Genomic DNA, 20,106 nt, shown 5'->3' on the forward strand with positions numbered 1-20,106 from the left:
AGTTAATCATTAAAGAGATGCTGTCAGTTTTAAAAAGTCACATTCCTACTTGAATCTTTCTCATACTCATTATTATAAGTAAGATTATTAGGATCTACATAACTAAAATGGAGTGAGTGTTTTTTCTTATTTTGGTGTTTTGAAGTTTTGGTTTTTTTGCATTTAACAGCATTTATGTATTTGTATATGGTCAGTGCCTCTGCTTGGTGTTAGTAAGCAGTTTCTTCCCAGAAAATAGATAAATCTGGGTCTGCTTAACAACAGGAGCACATCCCAGATGAGACTGCAGGGGCAGTGGCTGAAAAGTGAAAGCAGAATAGAGTCTGAGGACTGAACCTTCCTTTCTTTTCTGTATCTGGGTCCACCCCTTTGCACTTACTGCCTTTCTGCTGTTCCCATTTCCTCCTCTTTTTTTCAGGAGAGAAAATATTGAACTTGGAAAGACGGCTCCACGTTTCCGTAGTCATGGCATTCTTTTCTTCCCTGACCCCAGTCTTTATAGCCATTATATGTGTTTTGATTGGAGTAATACTGAAGAAGAAGAATGGAGAGAGAGAAAAACATGAGACTAAAAGCAAGGCTCTATCTCGCCCATGGGTGGATGAAGACTTAAAAGATGGTACTGACCACCAGTTAGAGGAAGAAGGTAAGAAAAATCTTAGCCAGGTGAGCAATTTTGATGTCTGACTTTGATCTGCTGTTATAAATAAATGAGGTGTGAACTCCTGAACCTCTCCAGCGTGATGGAGTATACATAGTGCTACACTGCTGCTGTGCCTTGAGTTCGTCAGCTCTGGGGAAGGAGGCTGTGCAGGTGCAATGTTGGTCTCGGTATAAATCTGCATTTCCCCAGATTCCACAGGTCAGGCTGCAAAAAGAAAATGCATTTTCAAGGAGTGCTCTCTGTCCCTCTGCCCAGCAGATCTCATACCAATGAAGCACTCTGTGGAGAATATAGGAAAAGAAAGCAAATACTGCTAAAGCCCCCTCCCCTTTCCCAGCCCTCATTAGTATGAGGAAAGGGAAGAGCTGACCACTGAGTTTCTGTCAGCATGCTAATTGTGTAAAAATCTTATCCAACTTAACTTCCAGTGCTACACAGCACAGTCTATATTTGATCTCAGCACCCCCAAAAGAGATGGAAATGGATTTATTACACTTGTTTGCTCATCTTCTTGAACTGTTTCTGCTAACAAAATATGCGTTCAGTTTTCATTCCTGAAGTCCCTTCTATGTGACTTCTGTGAATGTCCATGAGAGCACTAGCTGGATTAGAACTGGGATCATTTTGGAAGTAATTTGTGTCAAATTTTTAAGAACAAAATGTGGTGATGATGCTAATCTGTGTTCACTCAACTGTGTATCTGCACCTGCACAGAATGTCCTTTTCCACAGCATTGACTTCAGTTGCACAGCTGTGGCATAAGTAGGAGCATAAAATATACTCTCCATCTTTTTTTCTTCTTCATTATCCTGCATAAGCTCCCCTCATTTTCTTGTAAAGTAAAAATGTATAGTTTTGTTCCTGTAATGTTTTTAACTCTCATTTAACACAGCTTTTTTTCTAATGTTGATTTTTGAAGGCTTTTTGTCGCTTAATGACATGTTCCCCAAGTCAGCTTCTAGGAATCTCAAAACTTAAATTGTTTTTCTTAGCAATATACCTATTGCTACATACCTATTGCTACATACCTATTGCTACATACCTATTGCTACAGCAATATACCTATTGCTATTACCTATTGTTTTTCTTAGCAATATACCTACTGCTAAGAAACATTATTTCTGTTTATTTCTCAGTGTTGAGTGTAGCTTGAGTTAGTGTTGTGTATCAATTTCCAGAAATAGTTGATACTCGGAACCTTTTAAACCAAGTGGACTATTTCCAAAATATCCCAAATCTGTTTAAAAGTTAGTTCTAGACCGTACCTTCCTTTATACAATTCAAAACATTATTTGAAAAATTATCCAGTATTTTCTTTCTGTCACTAATCATTAAATAGTTCAATTAAACTGTTGCAAATCAAAATTCCTGTGGCTAGTTCAAGTGATAATCTATGAATTATTATCATTGTGACATCTTTGACTGCAGTTGTTTCCATCAGTTTAAAATTTTAGATCCTCTAAGTAAGCAAAGCTATTAGCTCCTAATAACGAGCCTTACTGGCACAGCTTTATGTACAAAATGTTATTCTTTTATGTCTTAGGTTTTTTTCCTGTCTTTTATTCAGGCATTGAATTCAAAACTGTACTAGTTAAAAATTGCTTATAAAAAATTGACAGGTAAATAGGCACTTTTTCCCTGTTGCTAAAAGGAAGTGATTTTTTAATAAAACCTCCCTTTGTGTACCATATATTCCAATCTTAATTTAGGCTTTCTTGCTATATTGTTTTTAATAACAAATAATGACCCCTTCCTGAATACTATGTGGTTTTAAACCAGCATCTTTGCAAAACAGGTCTGTCTTTTATCTCCAGAAAAATTAGAACAATTGCAACATGGTTGAGGAAATTTTTACTCGGCAGAGAAAACTACAGCACAAGTGAGAAGAGAATATGGCCACCTTGGTAGTGATATGTTATTTTACTAATGCTATAGTTAAGGATCGAATTATATCTGCCTTGTAGTCAATGTTAAAATTTTCACTGACTTAGTAGATGTTAGAAGTAGAAATAGTAGAAATAGAAACATGGAATGTAAACAGAGTTTTTGTTAATATTAGAGCACACTTTGCATGCTGTATCAATTCTACTACTTCACTAATATATCTTACTTTATTAGAAATGCTCCTTTCTACTTAAATGTCTCATGTTGGCTTGTGGTTAAAGGCAAAGTTCCTCTGGAGAGAGTTTGAGTTAAATAAGATCAAGCATTTTTAAGGCCTCTAAAACTAGAATCTAGGCCTGCTCTAGTTAAATGAGCCGAATTTTGAATATCCCCCGAGTATGAAAGTGCAGCTAAGGACCAAGTCTTTCCATACCTGACCATGATCAAAGAAAGGGCACTTTACCAAGAAAATGAAGCAAACCAAACCTGCATAGCACTCTTACTGTACTGGGATGCTTCAAGAGGCAAACCATATTCTTCAACTGCATTACAAAAACACTTGAGCTTGCTTGGGCAGTCACCAGCTGTGTGAACCGTGAAGCAGTACCACAGGGATGTTTCGCCAGCGAGTGGCATACCTGTGTGCAGTAAAGCATTAAGCATCATTAGCTGAACTGCTTGGACAGACTCAGTAGAGTCACTTAATGGAAGTGAATGGCAGAAGTGGCTATTCAGGAAGTGAATGGCTATTCAGGTGCTACCAAGCTTGTCTTATTTATGCTTTCTGTGGCTGAAGGGAAGGATGTTTCTTGGAGCAGCCAGAAAGCCAGTTCTTTGGTTAAGCGGATAGCATTCAGTCTATTTGTTTAATGCCTCGGCTGGCAGTACTTCAGATTTTTTTGCATGCCTATCACCTGTCCTATAACTTCTTTCCTCATTTATGAGATCCAGAATGAGACATTGTCATGCTGCAGATTGACAAAAATGGTCTTTATGTGTGTATATGTGGCCATGTACTGTATTAGGCCATATGTGATTACCAAATAGACACCGCCAGAAGACGTGTTTCTTCAGCTTTGTCTTGAACAATGAATCAGATCTCTCATAGTCATGGGCATCTGATCCCAAAGTGGTAGTACCTAGTTCCTCACAGCGTTAAGTTTACATGGTTTGATCTAGACTGTTGTTAGGGCAAGTTCAGACAAATCATTCATTCTTCAGCCCGGGGAATTTAGTGAATGTAGTGCTACTGAAATCACATCCTTCCCCAGTTAATTACTACACTACACCTGTTAGGCTCAAATCAAGAAGAAGCATAAATCACTTTCTGGTTCATATACTAAGGCCAAACAATTGATGGATAAGGTAAATATAGACCCAGTTTACAGTGGTGTGGAGGATTAGAATGAATTTTATTTGTACCCTTGTTACTCTGGGCATCAACCGCAGAGGTTATTAGCAAAGGTATTTTATTGCTATATATTTAATTGCGGGGACTTTGCTTGGTGATATACTATACTCAAGGACTATAAAGCAAGGTGCAAAGGCCTAAATGTTCCATCTCTTCTGCAAATGCACTGCTCATTGCTTGTGATACTTCTTAAAACACACCTCTCCCACTTAGAAGTACTTCTCTCCCTCCCCACCACATTCAAAGGTTTCCCATATATTTTAATAATAAAGGTAGTGACATAAGTGAGGCAGCAGCAGTTTAATTTTCCAATTTAATAACAATTCATGCTTTGTGTTATTTAGGAACATAGGATTTACATGGATATAGTGTGTCATTGTGTTTATCTCCCTGCTGCTGCAGACACCTCCAGTCTCTGTCATCAGCTGATTGAACTTCTCTTGAAAACTGGCATTTTTTGATACCATTTCATTAATCTTGCTGGAAGGCTATTCCAAAACTTCACTCTATGAGTTAAAAAATTTCTTCTAATGGCCACCCTAAACTTATTTAATACTGGTCTACATACAGTTTTCCTCTTCCATCCTTCTTTTGTAGTTTAAAGGGTATTTTTCCAGCCCTGGTATATACACTCCTGTGGTGCATAGACAGCAGTCAGATTACCTCTCAATCTTCCTTTTGCTAGGTAAACCAGCAAATCCTCTCTTTATAAGACAGCCACTTCATTCTGCTGAAGACCTTAAGAATCCCTCTCCAACCCTATTCTAGCTGAGGTCATTTTCACAAAATTTTGTTGCTGGCTTCCTTCTTCCAGGGTCTGCCTCTCCCAATAGCTACTTCTTTTGCTTAAGACCCCTGACCAGCTCCTGTGGGTTCCAGGGTCAGCCTGCTAGCCACTATTTATATTCCATCAGTAAGGCACTCCACCACTTTTAGCCTTCTACTAACCACACAATTCAGGGTTGGAATTCATTACTGGGATTCCTGCAGTGGCATATTACATAGCAGTCTGCCATCAAAGAAGCAAAAAAACCACAAGGAGGTCAGCTGCCCAGCAGTTAAAGTCCAAAGATGTGGGGACTTACTTTATATGCATTTAATTACTTTCCCATACATTGTATCCTTATACTGGTGAACAGGATGGGAAGAGGAATTCTAAGCTTGGGAAGCAATTCCTTAGAGGAGAAACTGAAACAGCTGTTTTGGAAAGCAGACGCATTAGTCTAGACTTGGGTTAATAGTGATGTTTCTCAAGGATCAGTCTTGGGACCAGTCTTTATTATCTGATGGTCTTGGCATAAAACCAAGGAGTGTGCAAGTGGAATTTGTTATATAAAACCAGGAGCCACAAACACAAGGAAGTATCAGTGTGGGTAAAATAAGTGGCCAACAGAAGTGAAATGACAAGTCATTGTACTGGTAATGTACTAGCAAGAATTATTGCTACAAACTGAGAGGCAGAATTTATTATATGGCTTGTAGGCTGATTATTAGCTTCAGTGTGAACCACTGGGAAGAAGGCAAACATGATCCTAAAAGGCATCCAGAGAGGAATTTCTGATAGAATTAGAGAAGTAGCACTTTTATTATGAGATTTCACTTGGGATATCTGAGTTAAAGCCAATGTAGATTTGCTTAAAAAGCAGGAAGCTGAGTTGGCTACTGTAAATGTACAACAGAAGTGATGGGAATCTTGGGAATGTGACTAATAAGGTATAGACTCACTAGCAGGATGCCTGTTGTCCATCAAATGATGGAATACATAGAAATCTAAACAAGGCATTTGTAGTATTGTCTAATGTGAATGTACAGACAGGAATATGTCCAAACACAGCAATTAAAGATATAGAGAGCATGCACTAAACAGATGGTGCTGATAATGATTCTAGCTTAACATATGGATAACGTTAACTGCTAAGACTGAATGGTAGACACATAGTGGAAGAGAATAAATAATAGATGAATTTATTAAAAAAATTGCTAGGAGATATGGTTTTGTAAGTCAATTCTGTCACTTCTGGGTTCTTCTCCTGCTTTTTTAGGTATTCTCATTTTGAATGCGTTAAGCTCTTTAAGTTTTGTTTACATCTTGGATATTATGATTCTCCTACTTCCATTCTCATCAGTCACCTCACCCTTGTCTCATGTTCAACATCTTTGAAAGTACATTTCTTTTTTGGCTATGTTATTATTAATCCAAACTATCTTGGCTGCACAGCAGCTTCATTTCTTATATATATTTCTTATTTCTTATATATATAATATATTATTTATTTATTTATTATATTTCTTTTATATAAATTTCTTATTTCTTATATATGATTTCTTAAGAGCTTCTTCTCTTATATGGAAAAACAAACAAACAAACCTCGTAAGATTTAACTCAGTCTGGCCTTAGGTAATACTGCAAGTTTAATGCTTTCTGATTTACAAGGCCTAGCTTTCTTTGCTAACCAATCCTTTTCTTCCATTCCTAGCTGCTTATAGATCATTTCTTTGAGACATTAACTCAATCAATTATATCTAAGGCCTCTTCCTCCCAAACTTTTTCTCTTTGTTTAATTCTATCCATTTAGAACAAAGATGGATTTTATACCTCTGATTTAAAGAAATGACAAGTCTCTCTTCTTGATCCGTGAGTTCTTCAGTCTGACTTCTCCAACTTAATTTTTCTTAATCCCTTATTCTCCCTAAATTTATTCTTTTAAAACTTGAGACCCACAGTTATAGACCTACTTTTCTTTACCATTTTCATTTGGTCAATTAAACTGAATGAACTGATAATCTCAATGTAGGAGTACTTTTTTTATAATGCCCTCCCCTCCCAATGAAACCAAAGCTAAGAGAGTCACTGAGTCAAGAAAGGAACAAGTTATTTGATTAAGGTATCAGATGCTTCAGCAGGAAGCCTGGTTTTTAGTGCTACCATAATATTTCCTCTTCTGTATATACCTAGAAAGCTATACCACCCACATATACCTCATAACAGTGACACAGTTGAGGCAATATGTCCTTCTCTTAAAAATATGGCCTGTGATTCAGATGTGACCTTGGGGGGCCTTTGTAAACTCCACACTATCACAAAAGACAGCGCATCTGAAAAAGCAAGCTTTGTTTTAGCCATGCTATGTTTTTATTTCTTTGCAGTCTAGCACAACATCAATTATTCCTTATTTTTTTACTGATGTGCTTCCTGAACAAGTCAGATCAGGTATTGCTATTGTTACTGCATCCTGATTCTCCTTTCCCTGTCATGTCTTGTTTCATGTGCTATACAGACACTGATAGTTCTTCCAGTTTATCGTGTTAGGCCCCTGCATTCGACTGGCCACAAATAACATCCCCTTTTGACTAAGTACAATCTTTCCATTGTGTCAGATCTCTGATTACTGCCCTCATCTATATAAGTAATTTAATCTTGCTGTTCATCTTGCTGTTCTTTGACATTTACATATCTATTGCTGATTTATCACCTACCTCATTTTCCTCTCCCTATGTTTCAAAACCAGGTACACAGATTACATAAAGTTCCTCCAGGCTTTGCTCCCATTTGACAAACTTTCTTTTGTAAGGGGTTTTGGTAGTTTATACACTAGTTTAAGTATCTCTAACTCAAAATGATTTTTCATGGTTTTGCAATAATACTAGAAAAAGAGATGACCAAGTAGGCCCTTGATTTGCTTAGGAACCAAGATCAGACTAGTAAATCTCCTCCATCAGTGGCTGAATAAAAGGTATACTGCATTGAATGTATGCTATTTCCTGCTTTCTGAACTTTGCTAAATCCTCATCCTAAGAAAGTAAATAATGAACTCTTGGGTCCTGGAGTTAGTTTTATTTGACTGCTTCTAGGATTTCTCCCAGGACACACAACGGTAACTTGTTACTGGGAAATGGATAGGGATGATCTCTACAGCATATTGATGTGAGCATCATGCAAATAGTACAGTCTGACCTGAAATTTTCACCAGGACATCAATCTAATACCTACTTTGACTATAGCTTTTTGGTCAGATTCTGCCTTCTGATACACATGCACAGCCTGAGTCGATTTCAGGCTTTTGTTAACATAAGGACAAAATTTATCCTATTTAGAAACTCCTCTTACATGAATGCCGATGGATAAAACTAAGACATATGTCATGTCTGTGTAACTGTTAGGTCTCAGTTCATCAAAGAATATCTTTTTTCTTGTAGTAGCAGTACTGCTATATGCAAGATGGATTTGGGGAGGGAGAATTTATTTTATTAGACATATCAAGGCAGTTGCAAGCAGCAAACCAGCTTGCAGGCACATCGGCCCTTCAAGAGAAGCTTGCATGAGAGTTTGTGTCCAAAGCTTGCATATTTTCTTCTCATATCTGTATCAACTGGCCTAATAAAGAGTGTTATCTCTCCGTAACCCCCCCTCTGTGGGTTAATTGTTGTTGAGCAAGCTCTACAGCATGTAAAGAAACTCTGCACACAGGAAATGTACACTTTTAAGACTACAAAACAAATATTTATTGGCTAATATACAGAGTAGATAGCTAGAACAAATGAGCTACTAGGCTAAACAGTGAGAGGCTTATCTGCCCTAATGAGGCACCCTCTGAATTTCTCTGCTGGCCAGACTGTTATCGGTCAGGTTGGAAAGGGTTGCTGAGTTGCCAGTTGCCATCTCCCAGCTCCATGTTTTTTCTCGTATGGCTTTACACATTTTCAGGTCAGAATTTTTTTCTCTCAAATGCTTGAGCTGCTAACTATCACTGTCTCAGATATTACACTTCTGCTTGTGACAGTTTTTTACTTTTGCTTTTTTTTTTTTTTTTACTATTCTTATCTTGTATGGCTTTATCTCATATTCTTTCTCAATCTTCACAGCAATTGACTCAGTAAAACTGAGCTAAGGTCACTAGGCCTCCTATTACATGGACCCAGTCACCTGGGCTGAGGGTTACATCTTCTTCCAAACCGTGATGTAGAGAGGCAAGAGGTAGAGATAAGTATCCTGAGATTTGTTTCACAACTGCATTCCCTGTGAGTCTTTATGGAGAGGTTGCATACTGACTTTTATACAGTGGGAGTGAGGTCAGTCAGTCTTACCTAACACACTCTTATTTATTAGTGGTCTAACATGGTACCCCCCCTTTTTTTGAGGAGTATATTTGAAAAAATATAGCTGGAGTTAATTTCTTTGGGCCAAGGAAATATATTTTTGGATGCATCTATGTTAGTGTTTCAGTCTGGATCAGGCATTTGGATCAGATTCAAGTGAATCTCCTAATTGTGCCCAGTACCACACTTTTGTTCGCATCCCAGAACAGTTATAACAAGTGAACTGGACTCCTTTAGAATAAAAGTAAGCCAGAGATGCATCCCCAGAAAGCACCTGGTGTGCTCCAACTACTGGTGAGTGTTCAGTTCACTGTACCAAACTAGAGTTCCTCCAAAATAACCACTCCAAAACACAGAGTGTTGAACACTGGGTCCCCAGCTGAAGCTGTTCCTCTCTACAGATCACCGCACTATTTGCTAGTGTAAACACAGCTGTTGTAACCCCATGGTATCGCCTTCACCAAGTGGGGGAGGAACAGCAAAAAGGGAATGTGAAAGTTTCTGAAGGTCACCAGAATGCTAGCAAAGGACAAGTCTAGTCAGCCAGCTGCTATTGAATAATCATCCACAATAATAAGTGTAAAACAGAAAGGGCAGACTAGAAAGATATGTCCTCTTTCTTTTGGTTTGGTTGTGCAAGATTCCCCTCAAAATAGTTTTTACAACTGGTGACTGCTTCCCATTACCCTGGAGACAGGTCTTTGCAGACTGTAATTGAGAGTACTAACACAGGCACTAAATGCTGAAAGGAACATTCATGGTGACTTCTTTGTATGCAAAATGTATGTTGTTCGGGGTCCAGATTCAGCATATGAAACTGGATAGATTGCAGCCTCTTGCACATGCTGAGCCACACTTGGAAACATTTTACTGTTGTTTATAAAATGAACAAGTGATCAGCCTGGTCTCCAAGACAACTGCATACTACTAAAACATAGAAATAATTGCTATCTGAATTTGCACTGGAGACTGCTATGATTTTTGAATAATAGCCTAACGGTCACTGAAAAAAGAACTGGAGTGTTTTTCTCCTGACTCAGCACTCTGTAGCCGATTGCTCAATACTATTGACTAACTGAAATGCAAAATTGAAACGGCTTTCACTTCTATGTCATAGTTGCAAAAAATGCTATCCTTGCTGATACTAGGAATGCAGGGGAGAAAGAAGAGATCTCCGAGGCAACAGAAGCTGTATTTTATGTTAAAACATCTATGGTACTAAAAAAAGGGGGAGGGGGGAGGGGGCAGATTTCCATGAAATGAAGCACAATTTAAGTTCTTAAATTAAAGGCAAGAAATACAATATCCTGCATTTAATATGTTGTTATCCTAAGTGTAGATGTCTCTCACCCATTTCCCCTCATGCTGAAGTATTTTGAAACCAAAGAACTTAACCACAAAGTCACATTTGCACAGAGCCCAGCCTTGTAACATTCCTGTGATGAAACATGAATATGGGAAGAAGCCGACATTCAACCCTTCGGAGGAGCTTTTACACATCTTGGTAGTCAAGCCCTCTCCTTGACTTTAGTGATTTGATTGATTTTTTTCTTAGTAGAATGCTTGCGAAAAGAACACACACATATTCACATTTACTTAATGAGAAAAGAAGGCTGTAGTTTGGCCTCTCCTTCACTGCAGTTTTAGCTTGTAAACCACTTTTGCAGGCAGGTTTGCAAACTGGAGTGCAGAAGGCCATAACTTGTTCCTGGATCACACTTGCTACAGTGAGCCAGGACACCCCCCCCTCCTCCAGTCCCCCCTCTGGCTGATGGCTTTTAAACATGTTTATTTGGTAGCTGGAGCTGGGAATCAATGAGTTGTGTCAGCTGGAACCTCAGACTTAGGCTTTCTAGCAGTGCAGAAGTGCAATGTATGCAAATACAGGTCAAAGCACATTACAGCAATGAATGCCAAAGATATAAACGGCTTTCTCCAACAAAGAAAGGCCTAATAGTTCCTGCTTCACTTCTTTTGTTTTCTTGCAGAGGTTGATGAGGAGTGGCAAGGATTTGATGAAAACATTGCCCATGTCCCCTTCTTCGCTGAGCGCTACTCTGAGGCTGAAATGATTAAAAGGTCACAAGAGTTTTACAAACTTCTTAATAAGAGGCGGTCTGTCAGGTTTCTCAGTGATGAGCCAGTCCCCAGGGAAGTTATTGATAATGTCATCAGAACAGCAGGTATGGTACTGAATGGATGAAGGTCTGAAAAAAAAAGACTACCGCATGGCTGTTCAACTCTGTTAAAGTGATATACAAAAGCTGAGGGAATTAGGACTTGGCATATGGTCTTTCTAGATTTACCTGTAGCCATAATGAATAAGAACTGACTGATTATTTAGAAACTACTCAGTATGGTAATGAGAGCTGCTTGAACAACTATACAGTGGGGCCTGGTTTGGAGCACTTCCAATTTCTTTTTATTTTCAGTGTAACCAGAAGGAAAAAAAAAATCGTTTCAACAGCATCAAACATTTCATTTTCAAACTTTAAAAAATGTTATTTAAAATAAAATTGAAGCACAGTTTCATGAAACATCTTTCAAATAGAAATACTGAAGTGTTTCCTTCTCAAAAATGTCAAACCATAGAAATTTCACATGCTTTAAAATGTCTTTCATTTTGAGGATGTTTATCATGTGAAGCTTTTGTTTGGCGGTTTTTTTTTGCCAAAAAATTTGATGAAATTGGCCCAGCCATGCAAAATATTTTGGTTGCCACAAATGTTTAAGATTTATCATAGGCAAAAGGTTTTGTCCCCCCTCCCCACAAAAAAACCTTCCAGGCCTTTCAGCATCAGTGCCTGGCCCCTGTTGTGTATGACTGGAGTGTTATGCTAAGGACCCTGGTCAAGGTTACCTGAATGAGTGTCAGAAATAAATTTTCATTTTTTGAGAACTCATGTGTTTCAGATCATTACTGTAATGTCCTGGCCTAATCTCATCCCTGTTCTAACAATGTTGACTTCGGCCAGGAATGGATTTGACCCTCATTATTTCTTTTATTCTGTGAACCAGCTGCTGTTAGTACAGCAAAATTTTCACAAGCTGTCTTAGAGGAAAGTTCAATAGTCTCTAGCAGGATTAATAATAGAGATTCTTTGCATCTGAAGTGCATTGTTTTTCCTTTAAAAACTGTAAGCAGCTTTGTTACTGCACTTTTTTGAGTCTCCATCTTCCTCTAATTAGCTGGGACTCATTAAAACACTAAACATGTTTTGGCAAATGCAGCAAAGTGAACAAGCCTGGAGTACAGATGAAGTATTTTGTAACCCTGAAAGATTTGGGCTGTGTGGAGGAAAAGAAAACAAAGCAAAACATAAATGTCATGAGTTCTTATTCAAACCTGAGGAGAGACAAGGTTCTTGATTTAACCACGTTGCAATATAAAAGATAGTTCAAGCTTTTTATTCATAGCGTTTCTTAAGCTGAATTTAGTGCTCAGAGAAGCAAATATACTGTCTGCAAAAACTTCTAATATTTTTAAAATGTTTACAAGGGGCTAGAAGATCTAAACAATCTTCTTAACCTATTGCTCTGTGAGCTTGTACAGGTAAGTATATTCTTCAGTTTTTGGCTTTCATCTGTTAGACAGTTAAAATGTTCTCCAGTGGAGTTGCTGTGTAATGATCAGGGCTGAATGAGCAAGTGCAGATTTAGTATGTGCACACCTATATTCACCAGCTGTCTTTGGGACAACAAACTCAAACCTGTATGCTATATGGCAGATGTTTGCATCATGCAGTTCCTTGTCTTTGTCAGCAAGCAATGGATTCCTGCGCATGGCTGGTTAGCCTTGCTTCCCAGAAAGCCCCTAGCTTTGCCCTTCAGCCAGAACCTTTTCTCAGGGTTGGTTACATATTCAGAGGGTGTGTTGCTTTGAGTAGAATGTTTTGCATTAACATTGCTGCATGCATATATTGCATCATATTACTGCCTCATCATAAGAAGCACAGAGGAATTTTTTCAAATCCCTAAATTTTGCTTCCCATGTAAGATGGCTATTTGAAGGGACTAACCTCTGTCACTGAATGGGATTTTATATTCTTCAAGAAACAAATGAATAGAGATTGTCAGCAAGAACTTATCTTGATCCATTTCTTCCCATCTCATCAGCCTGCTTTCCCATTGCTCTGATGGTTAGTCCCAAAGCCCACAAAGAAAAGCTGATACCTCTCACTGCAGGCCCTCCTTGAGCATTGTGCCAAGTTTTCAACTTTTCCTGTTTTTGTACCCAGGTACTTCACCCAGCGGAGCGCACACGGAACCCTGGACCTTTGTGGTAGTGCAAGATTCAGATTTAAAACATAAGATTCGGGAGATTGTAGAAGAAGAAGAAGAAATAAACTACAAAAAAAGGATGGGAGAGAGATGGGTTAATGACCTGAAAAGACTGAGGTACAAAAAAATCCACTGGCTAAGTGGTTTGAAGGGAGCTGGGTTTTGGTATAGGAAAGATTATATTGAGAAGTTATATACAGCTTCTCTCTTTGTATTTTTTCCACATGTTTTCAGGAAGAAAAAAAAACCCTAAAAATATTCAGCTTAATTTTAAAAATTTTGTTTTAAAAATGTTCTTTCAGGTCCATGCTCCTTAGAATCTCCTGTTTTCCCACTCTACTCAGGAGGGCAGCTGTAGCATATTTCCTACTTCCTGATTACAGGAGAAGGAAGAAGATGGGGTCAGACACTGTCCCACTCAGTATGTTGTCAGGGTTTCTATATCGTGGCCCTTTTGCTGGTTTACACCTGGGAAGAGGAAACTCCTTTTTGAGGAAAGTAGAACTCCCACCCAGCAGGAGCTCAATAAAAATTACTGTCTTCATATTTTAAAGCTGGCTACCTTGTTCAAAGGGTCAGGTAGAACGTGGCACCTAACAGACACACATGCCTGTGTGCTTCAATCTTACCAGAAGAGGGATGAAAGAAGTGAATCATACTCTCATTGTTAGATAATCATTAATGTTCAGCTCACATATATACACATAACATAACATAAAATCCTCTGTACAGCTTTATGTTGATTCTCAAGATGACAGGAATCTTACTGAAAGTGCCGCAGTTTAGAAAATCCAAGTGATAGAAGCAGCTTGTCTTGTTTTTTCCTAGTATCTTTTTCCTTTCCTCTCCCCGTCCCACCAATTAATATATTTCTAAAACTCATGGTTAAAGAGAAAAACTTAAAAATATGACTAGAATTGTGCCCTGACAGCTGGTCCATAAAATTGACTCCATTAAAAAGAGATTATATATCTTCCTTTTTGAGACTTGTCCGAGCATTTGGCTCCATCGTTATTTTTCTTCTATGTTACCTCTATTGCCAGAAATCCTGTCCTACTTCTCTCCTGTCATTTCTCAAACAATGTAGCTCCCAAAGCCATTGGGAGTTTTGCTGTTGATTGCAGTGTCCCCAAGGCCAGACCCTATGCAAGCGCTAAATTATGCAATATTTAATTGTTCCAAATACCCTGCAAAGTCTGACTGACTTGCTTAACTTCACACAATGGGAAGAAATCTACTGCTTGTCAAATGAAGCATATGCAAGGCTTTGTAGAGTTGATTTGCTCAACCTATTTCATAATGCTATTTATTTTTCAGGTGCAGCAAACATATTTGCTATATAAACAACTAAAATACAGTATTTTTAATTTTCTGTGAGAACAGTAGAAAATACACCTTTTCTTATCTAAATCCTATATCTTTATTGTGTATATTCTCATAATACTGAATTAAGAACCAAATGAAGTCTAAACATGCTGAAATATTCAGAAACTGGATAACGATCTGTAAGAATATATTTAGGTTAATACCTTAAGCCAAGCAGTTTTGAACATTTTTTGCCAGCAGTTTTTCCTGCAACAACAAAAAAGTTGGCACTGATGATAACAGGGGGAGCTGCAGGTCTACAGAATTCCAGGAATTAAATCATTTCAAAGGCAAATGCTCATGAGGCCAGTTCATAGATAAGAGGTCAAGACCTGCCTCCTATTTTTATGCAATTCCACTCTTCAGGGTGAGCACATCAACTCTGCAGCGAATGCGTTAAAACAGAGCGCTCCATTCAAGCCTTTTTCTGCAGAAAGGTTTCTGCTTAAGCTGATAACACCTAATTGTTTGCTGTAACTGTTCTAACCTTATTTTTAATCTAGTGTTATAATTATGTACCTTTACTGCACCTCTGCAGGCAGTAAATGTGACTTATGGGAAAGTGAAAAAGTTGCAAAATAATTGTCTTAAACATTATCCTTTTGCAGAACCAACTGGATCAAAGAGTACCTGGACACTGCTCCTTATCTGATCCTCATTTTCAAGCAGGTATATGGGAGACTTCCAAATGGCAAAAAGAAGACCCATTACTATAACGAAATCAGCGTTTCTATTGCCTGTGGTATCTTGCTTGCTGCACTGCAGGTATGTTGAGAGAATTGGCACACTGAGAGTCAGTGAATTGGTTTGGATTACACACTAAGATTATTTTGCCCAAATGAGAACTGAACCCAACCAATTTAGATTTTAACATTATCAGTCCTCTGGTGCTGCTCTAATTCCTGGCAATATATCTTAGTTTTGAGTTTTAAAGTTATTATTTGAATAACTAATTCACTCGAACTGAATTTTCCTGCTTAAATACTCAATCCTCATTAACATGAGAAATGCTAGTGCTGGCTCTGCACAGGCCCATGTCTGAGAAGGTGATTCCTGTCCTTGGTACTAGTTGACAAGAAGAAAAATACAATGCAGCTTACCTCACAGAGTTGTCACTGTTCTCCATGCACAGACTTCAGCAGCTGTGATTACTGCTTTATCTTAACAGGGCTGACAAGGGTCTGCAGGTTACCAAAGCATGGCTGTACAGTGCCATAGTGGCAGTTTCCTTTCAGTAAACCCTAAAAAATGATTTGACTCCAAATCATTTTTAGTGCTGGAAAAAAAAAAAATCAGGGACATATTTCACAGAACAGGCTGTACCATTTCCATCAGTCTTTCTGAGGCATTTCTGAAGATGAACTGATTTCTAAAGCTCAGCATGTTTGACACCAGCCAGTTGGATTTTCTCAGTGGTTTCTCAGTGTTCAGTTCTACTTGTTATATCTGATGTGCTCACACAAGTGTTTAAATAGTGAAGCTATTCCAGTTATTAGCTTGGCCTGTCAGCAGGATAACAGCAAGATGCCATCTTTTATATTAGGCCAATTTCCTACCAGGAACTGCCATTTCTCCTCTATTCTGTTTTGAGTGACAGTTCCCTGCCTGCATTGCTGTTCTGTAGGAGGATCTCCATGGTGCGAGATCTGAGAAGGGAGCAGTGCAGGAGCACATCACAGGGGTGCTGCTGCTCTGCAGTTGCACAGGGGTCTGTACTTTTCCTCCATGGATTTGAGAGCAAAGGGGATGCACAAGGAATGGGGCAGAGCCAGCACTGTGTCACTAGAGCCTTGCTCTAGTCAGAAACTTTAGGAGTGACAAGGCTCCATTTTCCTCCAAGCAAGCCCATCACCAAGTGAGACTTCCGAGATTCCCTACCAACTGCTCAGCTCTTTAGTACTGTCTCCTTCCCAGCTCTTAGAAATTATTTGACAACATTAAAGAACACAGTTGGTGCCGTGGACCCATAACATTCAGCATCACCACTACTAGCTCTCCTCCTCTTCATAGAATCACAGATGTTACTTAACATGTGAGGTCCACTGCCTGAGCATGACTCCCTGGCTATCTTTTATATCCTGAAGCCTCCCAAAATGCTTGCATTAAATAGAAGAAGAGACTGAAATCCACATGCACAACTTTCAGCATGCCCCTCAGCTGTATGCTCATATTTTTGATAGCATCAGCTGACTATTTGTCAGATGGTTTAGCTTTTTTGTGAGATTTTGTATGAGAGGGGGAAGGATGAATAAACATATTTGGGGGTTCTGCCATAAGCCCAAATACTGGCCACTGTGAGAGATGGCAACAGACTCTTCTGCTCCCTCTTCCTGAGAGCTACAGCTCTTGAGGAACAAGTACTCACAAAGCTGTAAGACATCTTTCTGCCAGCCATATGCACACAAGTACCAAAATATTTCTCAGCATAAGCCAGATTAACCCTGTGGGATGATATTCCAGCAATATCCCCACAACTGCCTCTCAACTGTAGTGTTGATTAAAATGGGGCCCCCATTACACTGTTTGCTTCATGCAAACTCCTGCTGTACAACCTGCAGACATGTCAGACAGAATAGGGCTGTTCCAATTAGCCGGGGCTACTGCTGCACTGGAGAAATGCGGTACTTCTCTGCAAGCACGGTAGACTTTTTTTTTTTAATTAGCCACAATTATTGTGGCTATTAGTAAATCAGATGTTCTAAAGCCTGCAGAACCATTTAATGAAGCAGTATATCTGGGCTAGTCAATATGAGAATGAGTACAGGGCTTAGGGGAATACAAATATAGAACATAGACCTCCGTCTCATTCTTATTCTTCTTGAGCTGCTCCTGTCTGTCTTGTTGCAGAACGCAGGCCTACACACAGTGACGTCCACACCCTTGAACTGTGGCCCCCACCTGCGGGTGCTGCTCCAGCGCCCAGCAAACGAGAAGCTACTCTTGCTGCTCCCTGTTGGCTATCCCAAGAAAGATGCCACTGTGCCTGCACTGACCCGAAAGCCACTGGAAGACATCATGGTGGTCATGTGAGCCCCGTGCCACAAGGAAGGAGCCCACTCTAGTGCCAGCTAGTAAGCATTAGTCCTCTAAAGTTGTTGTTGCTTTTCCTGTGTATTCTGCCCAGCTTTCATTCTCCTGTCACTGCTGCTCTGGCTATTTACACCTATATATCTTTTAGTGCATTTAGTGAATTTGACAGGTGCTATTATCAATGAGCCTAGCTGATTGTTCCAGGGAAAACCTACAATGGCATTTAAATGACCTTCATCACTTGATTTTTCTTTTGTGCTTTATGGGACAAATCTCTCCTTGAACTGGAATGTATCTTCTCCTGATATTTTTGTGATTACCATTACACAGTTATTTTCACTTCAGAATTTCAATGGAAGTTGTATTAAAAGATATAAAGAGACTTAAGCAGCTCAGCTGTCTTACACTGCTCAGTGTGTGTTCTTTAAATGCCCCTTCTTCTTTACTGTGTTCCATTTTGCATAGGAGAAAGATATTTTTCTCATATATAGCAGTATTTTCCCTACTTGATTGAGCTCAAAAGCCTTGCCTACATCCGACTTTTCTAAACTACTGCTGGTACAAATCTCCTCAGTTGTGGGAGGCCTAGTATAAAAAAAGGAATCCAACTAATTTCCTTGTCATTTTTACATGTTCCAGGCACAGTTAGATTATATGACATCTATCAGCTAGGCCCCCTGTATTAGCTGCTTCCACTGGAAGGGATCCAGAATGAATTGCAATACTGATTATCCTATTAACACCTACAACTATACCAGTTTTAAACTCCGAAATTTAAACTGCTTTAGAGACTCTGATAGAAAAAGGGTGCTTTTATGTCATGCCAAATCAGGCATATTTTGGTTTATTTTAAGACCACTTTTCATAAAAGCAACTCTCCCTACAAAAGGCCTTGTCTACAGACAAGATTTGAATTGACATCACTCAGAGTGTCTGCACTGGAAGTGTTTGTGTTACTACAGGCATACCTCATTTTATTGCCCTTCACTTTATTGCGCTTCACAGATACTGCATTTTTTACAAATTGAAGGTTTGTGGCAGCCCTGCATCGAGTGAGTCTGTTGGTGCCATTTTTCCAACAGCACGCTCACTTTGTGTTTCTGTGTCACATTTTGGTAATTCTCGCAATATTTCAAACTCTTTCATTATTATTATATCTGTTATGGTGATCTGTGACCAGTGATCTTGGATGTTACTATTGTAATTGTTTTGGGGCGCCACGAACCGTGCCCATATAAGACGGTGAACTTAATCGATAAATGTTGTGTGTGTTCTGACTGCTCCACCAACTGGCTGTTCCCCTGTCTCTCTCCCTCTCCTCGGGCCTCCCTATTTCCTGAGACACAACAATATTGACATTAGGGCAATTAATAACCCTACAATGGCCTCTAAGTGTTCAAGGGAAAGGAAGAGTCGCAGGTCTCTCCCTTTAAATCAAAAGCTAGAAATGATGAAGCTTAGTGAGGAAGGCACGTTGAAAGCCGAGACAGGCCGAAAGCTTGGCCTCTTGCGCCAAACGGTTTGCCAAGTTGTGAGTGCAAAGGAAAAGTTCCTGAAGGAAATTCAAAGTGCTACTCCAGGGAACACACGAATGATAAGTGAAACAGCCTTCTTGCTGGTATGGAGAAAGTTTTAGTGGTCTGGCTAGATCAAACCAGCCACAACATTCCCTTAAGCCAAAGCCTCATCCAGAGCAGGGCTCTAACTCTCTTCAATTCTGTGAAGGCTGGGAGAGGTGAGGAAGCTGCAGAAGAAAAGTTTGAAGCTAGCAGAGGTGAGGTTGGTTCATGAGGTTTAAGGAAGGAAGCCATCTCCATAACATAAAAGTGCCAGGTGAAGCAGCAAGTGCTGATGTAGAAACTGCAGCAAGTTATGCAGAAGATCTAGCTAAGATACTTGATGAAGGTGGCTACACTAAGCAACAGTTTTTCAATGTAGATGAAACAGCCTTATATTGGAAGAAGATGCCATCTAGGACTTTCATAGCTAGAGAGGAGAAGTCAAGGCCTGGCTTCAAAGCTTCAGAGGACAGGCTGACTCTCTTGTTAGGGCCTAATGCAGCTGGTGACTTCAAGCTGAAGCCAATGCTCATTTACCATGCCAAAAATCCTAGGGCCCTGAAGAATTATGCTAAATCTACTCTGCCTGTGCTCTATCAATGGAACAACAAAGCCTGGAGGACAGCACATCTGTTTACAACATGGTTTACTGAATATTTTAAGCCCACTGTTGAGACCTACTGCTCAGAAAAAAAGATGCTTTTCAAAATATTACTGCTCATTGACAATGCACCTGGTCACCCAAGAGCTCTGATGGAGATGTACAACGAGATTCCTGTTGTTTTCATGCCTGCTAACACGACATCCATTCTGCA

At 39.3% G+C, this 20,106-nt stretch overlaps 1 protein-coding gene across 1 annotated transcript; it reads left to right on the forward strand.

Moving 5' to 3' along the window:
- The first annotated feature begins 429 nt into the window (after positions 1-429).
- IYD (iodotyrosine deiodinase) lies at positions 430-17,748 on the forward strand. The gene is made up of 5 exons (XM_013957671.2): positions 430-646; positions 11,045-11,239; positions 13,295-13,454; positions 15,311-15,467; positions 17,550-17,748. Exons 1-5 carry the CDS (start codon positions 466-468, stop codon positions 17,730-17,732), a joined length of 876 nt encoding a protein of 291 aa, XP_013813125.1. The 5' UTR covers positions 430-465; the 3' UTR covers positions 17,733-17,748.
- The last annotated feature ends 2,358 nt before the right edge of the window (positions 17,749-20,106 follow it).

This window comes from Apteryx mantelli, chromosome 3 (genome assembly GCF_036417845.1).
Source record: "Apteryx mantelli isolate bAptMan1 chromosome 3, bAptMan1.hap1, whole genome shotgun sequence".
NCBI classification, from domain to species: Eukaryota; Metazoa; Chordata; class Aves; order Apterygiformes; family Apterygidae; genus Apteryx; species Apteryx mantelli.

Excerpts from the sequence above, each read along its gene's own strand:
- IYD (XM_013957671.2), top strand. The coding sequence starts at position 466 with ATGGCATTCTTTTCTTCCCTGACCCCAGTCTTTATAGCCATTATATGT. Across the intron at positions 647-11,044 it reads CCACCAGTTAGAGGAAGAAG|AGGTTGATGAGGAGTGGCAA; the intron begins GTAAGAAAAATC and ends GTTTTCTTGCAG. Across the intron at positions 11,240-13,294 it reads TAATGTCATCAGAACAGCAG|GTACTTCACCCAGCGGAGCG; the intron begins GTATGGTACTGA and ends TTTTGTACCCAG.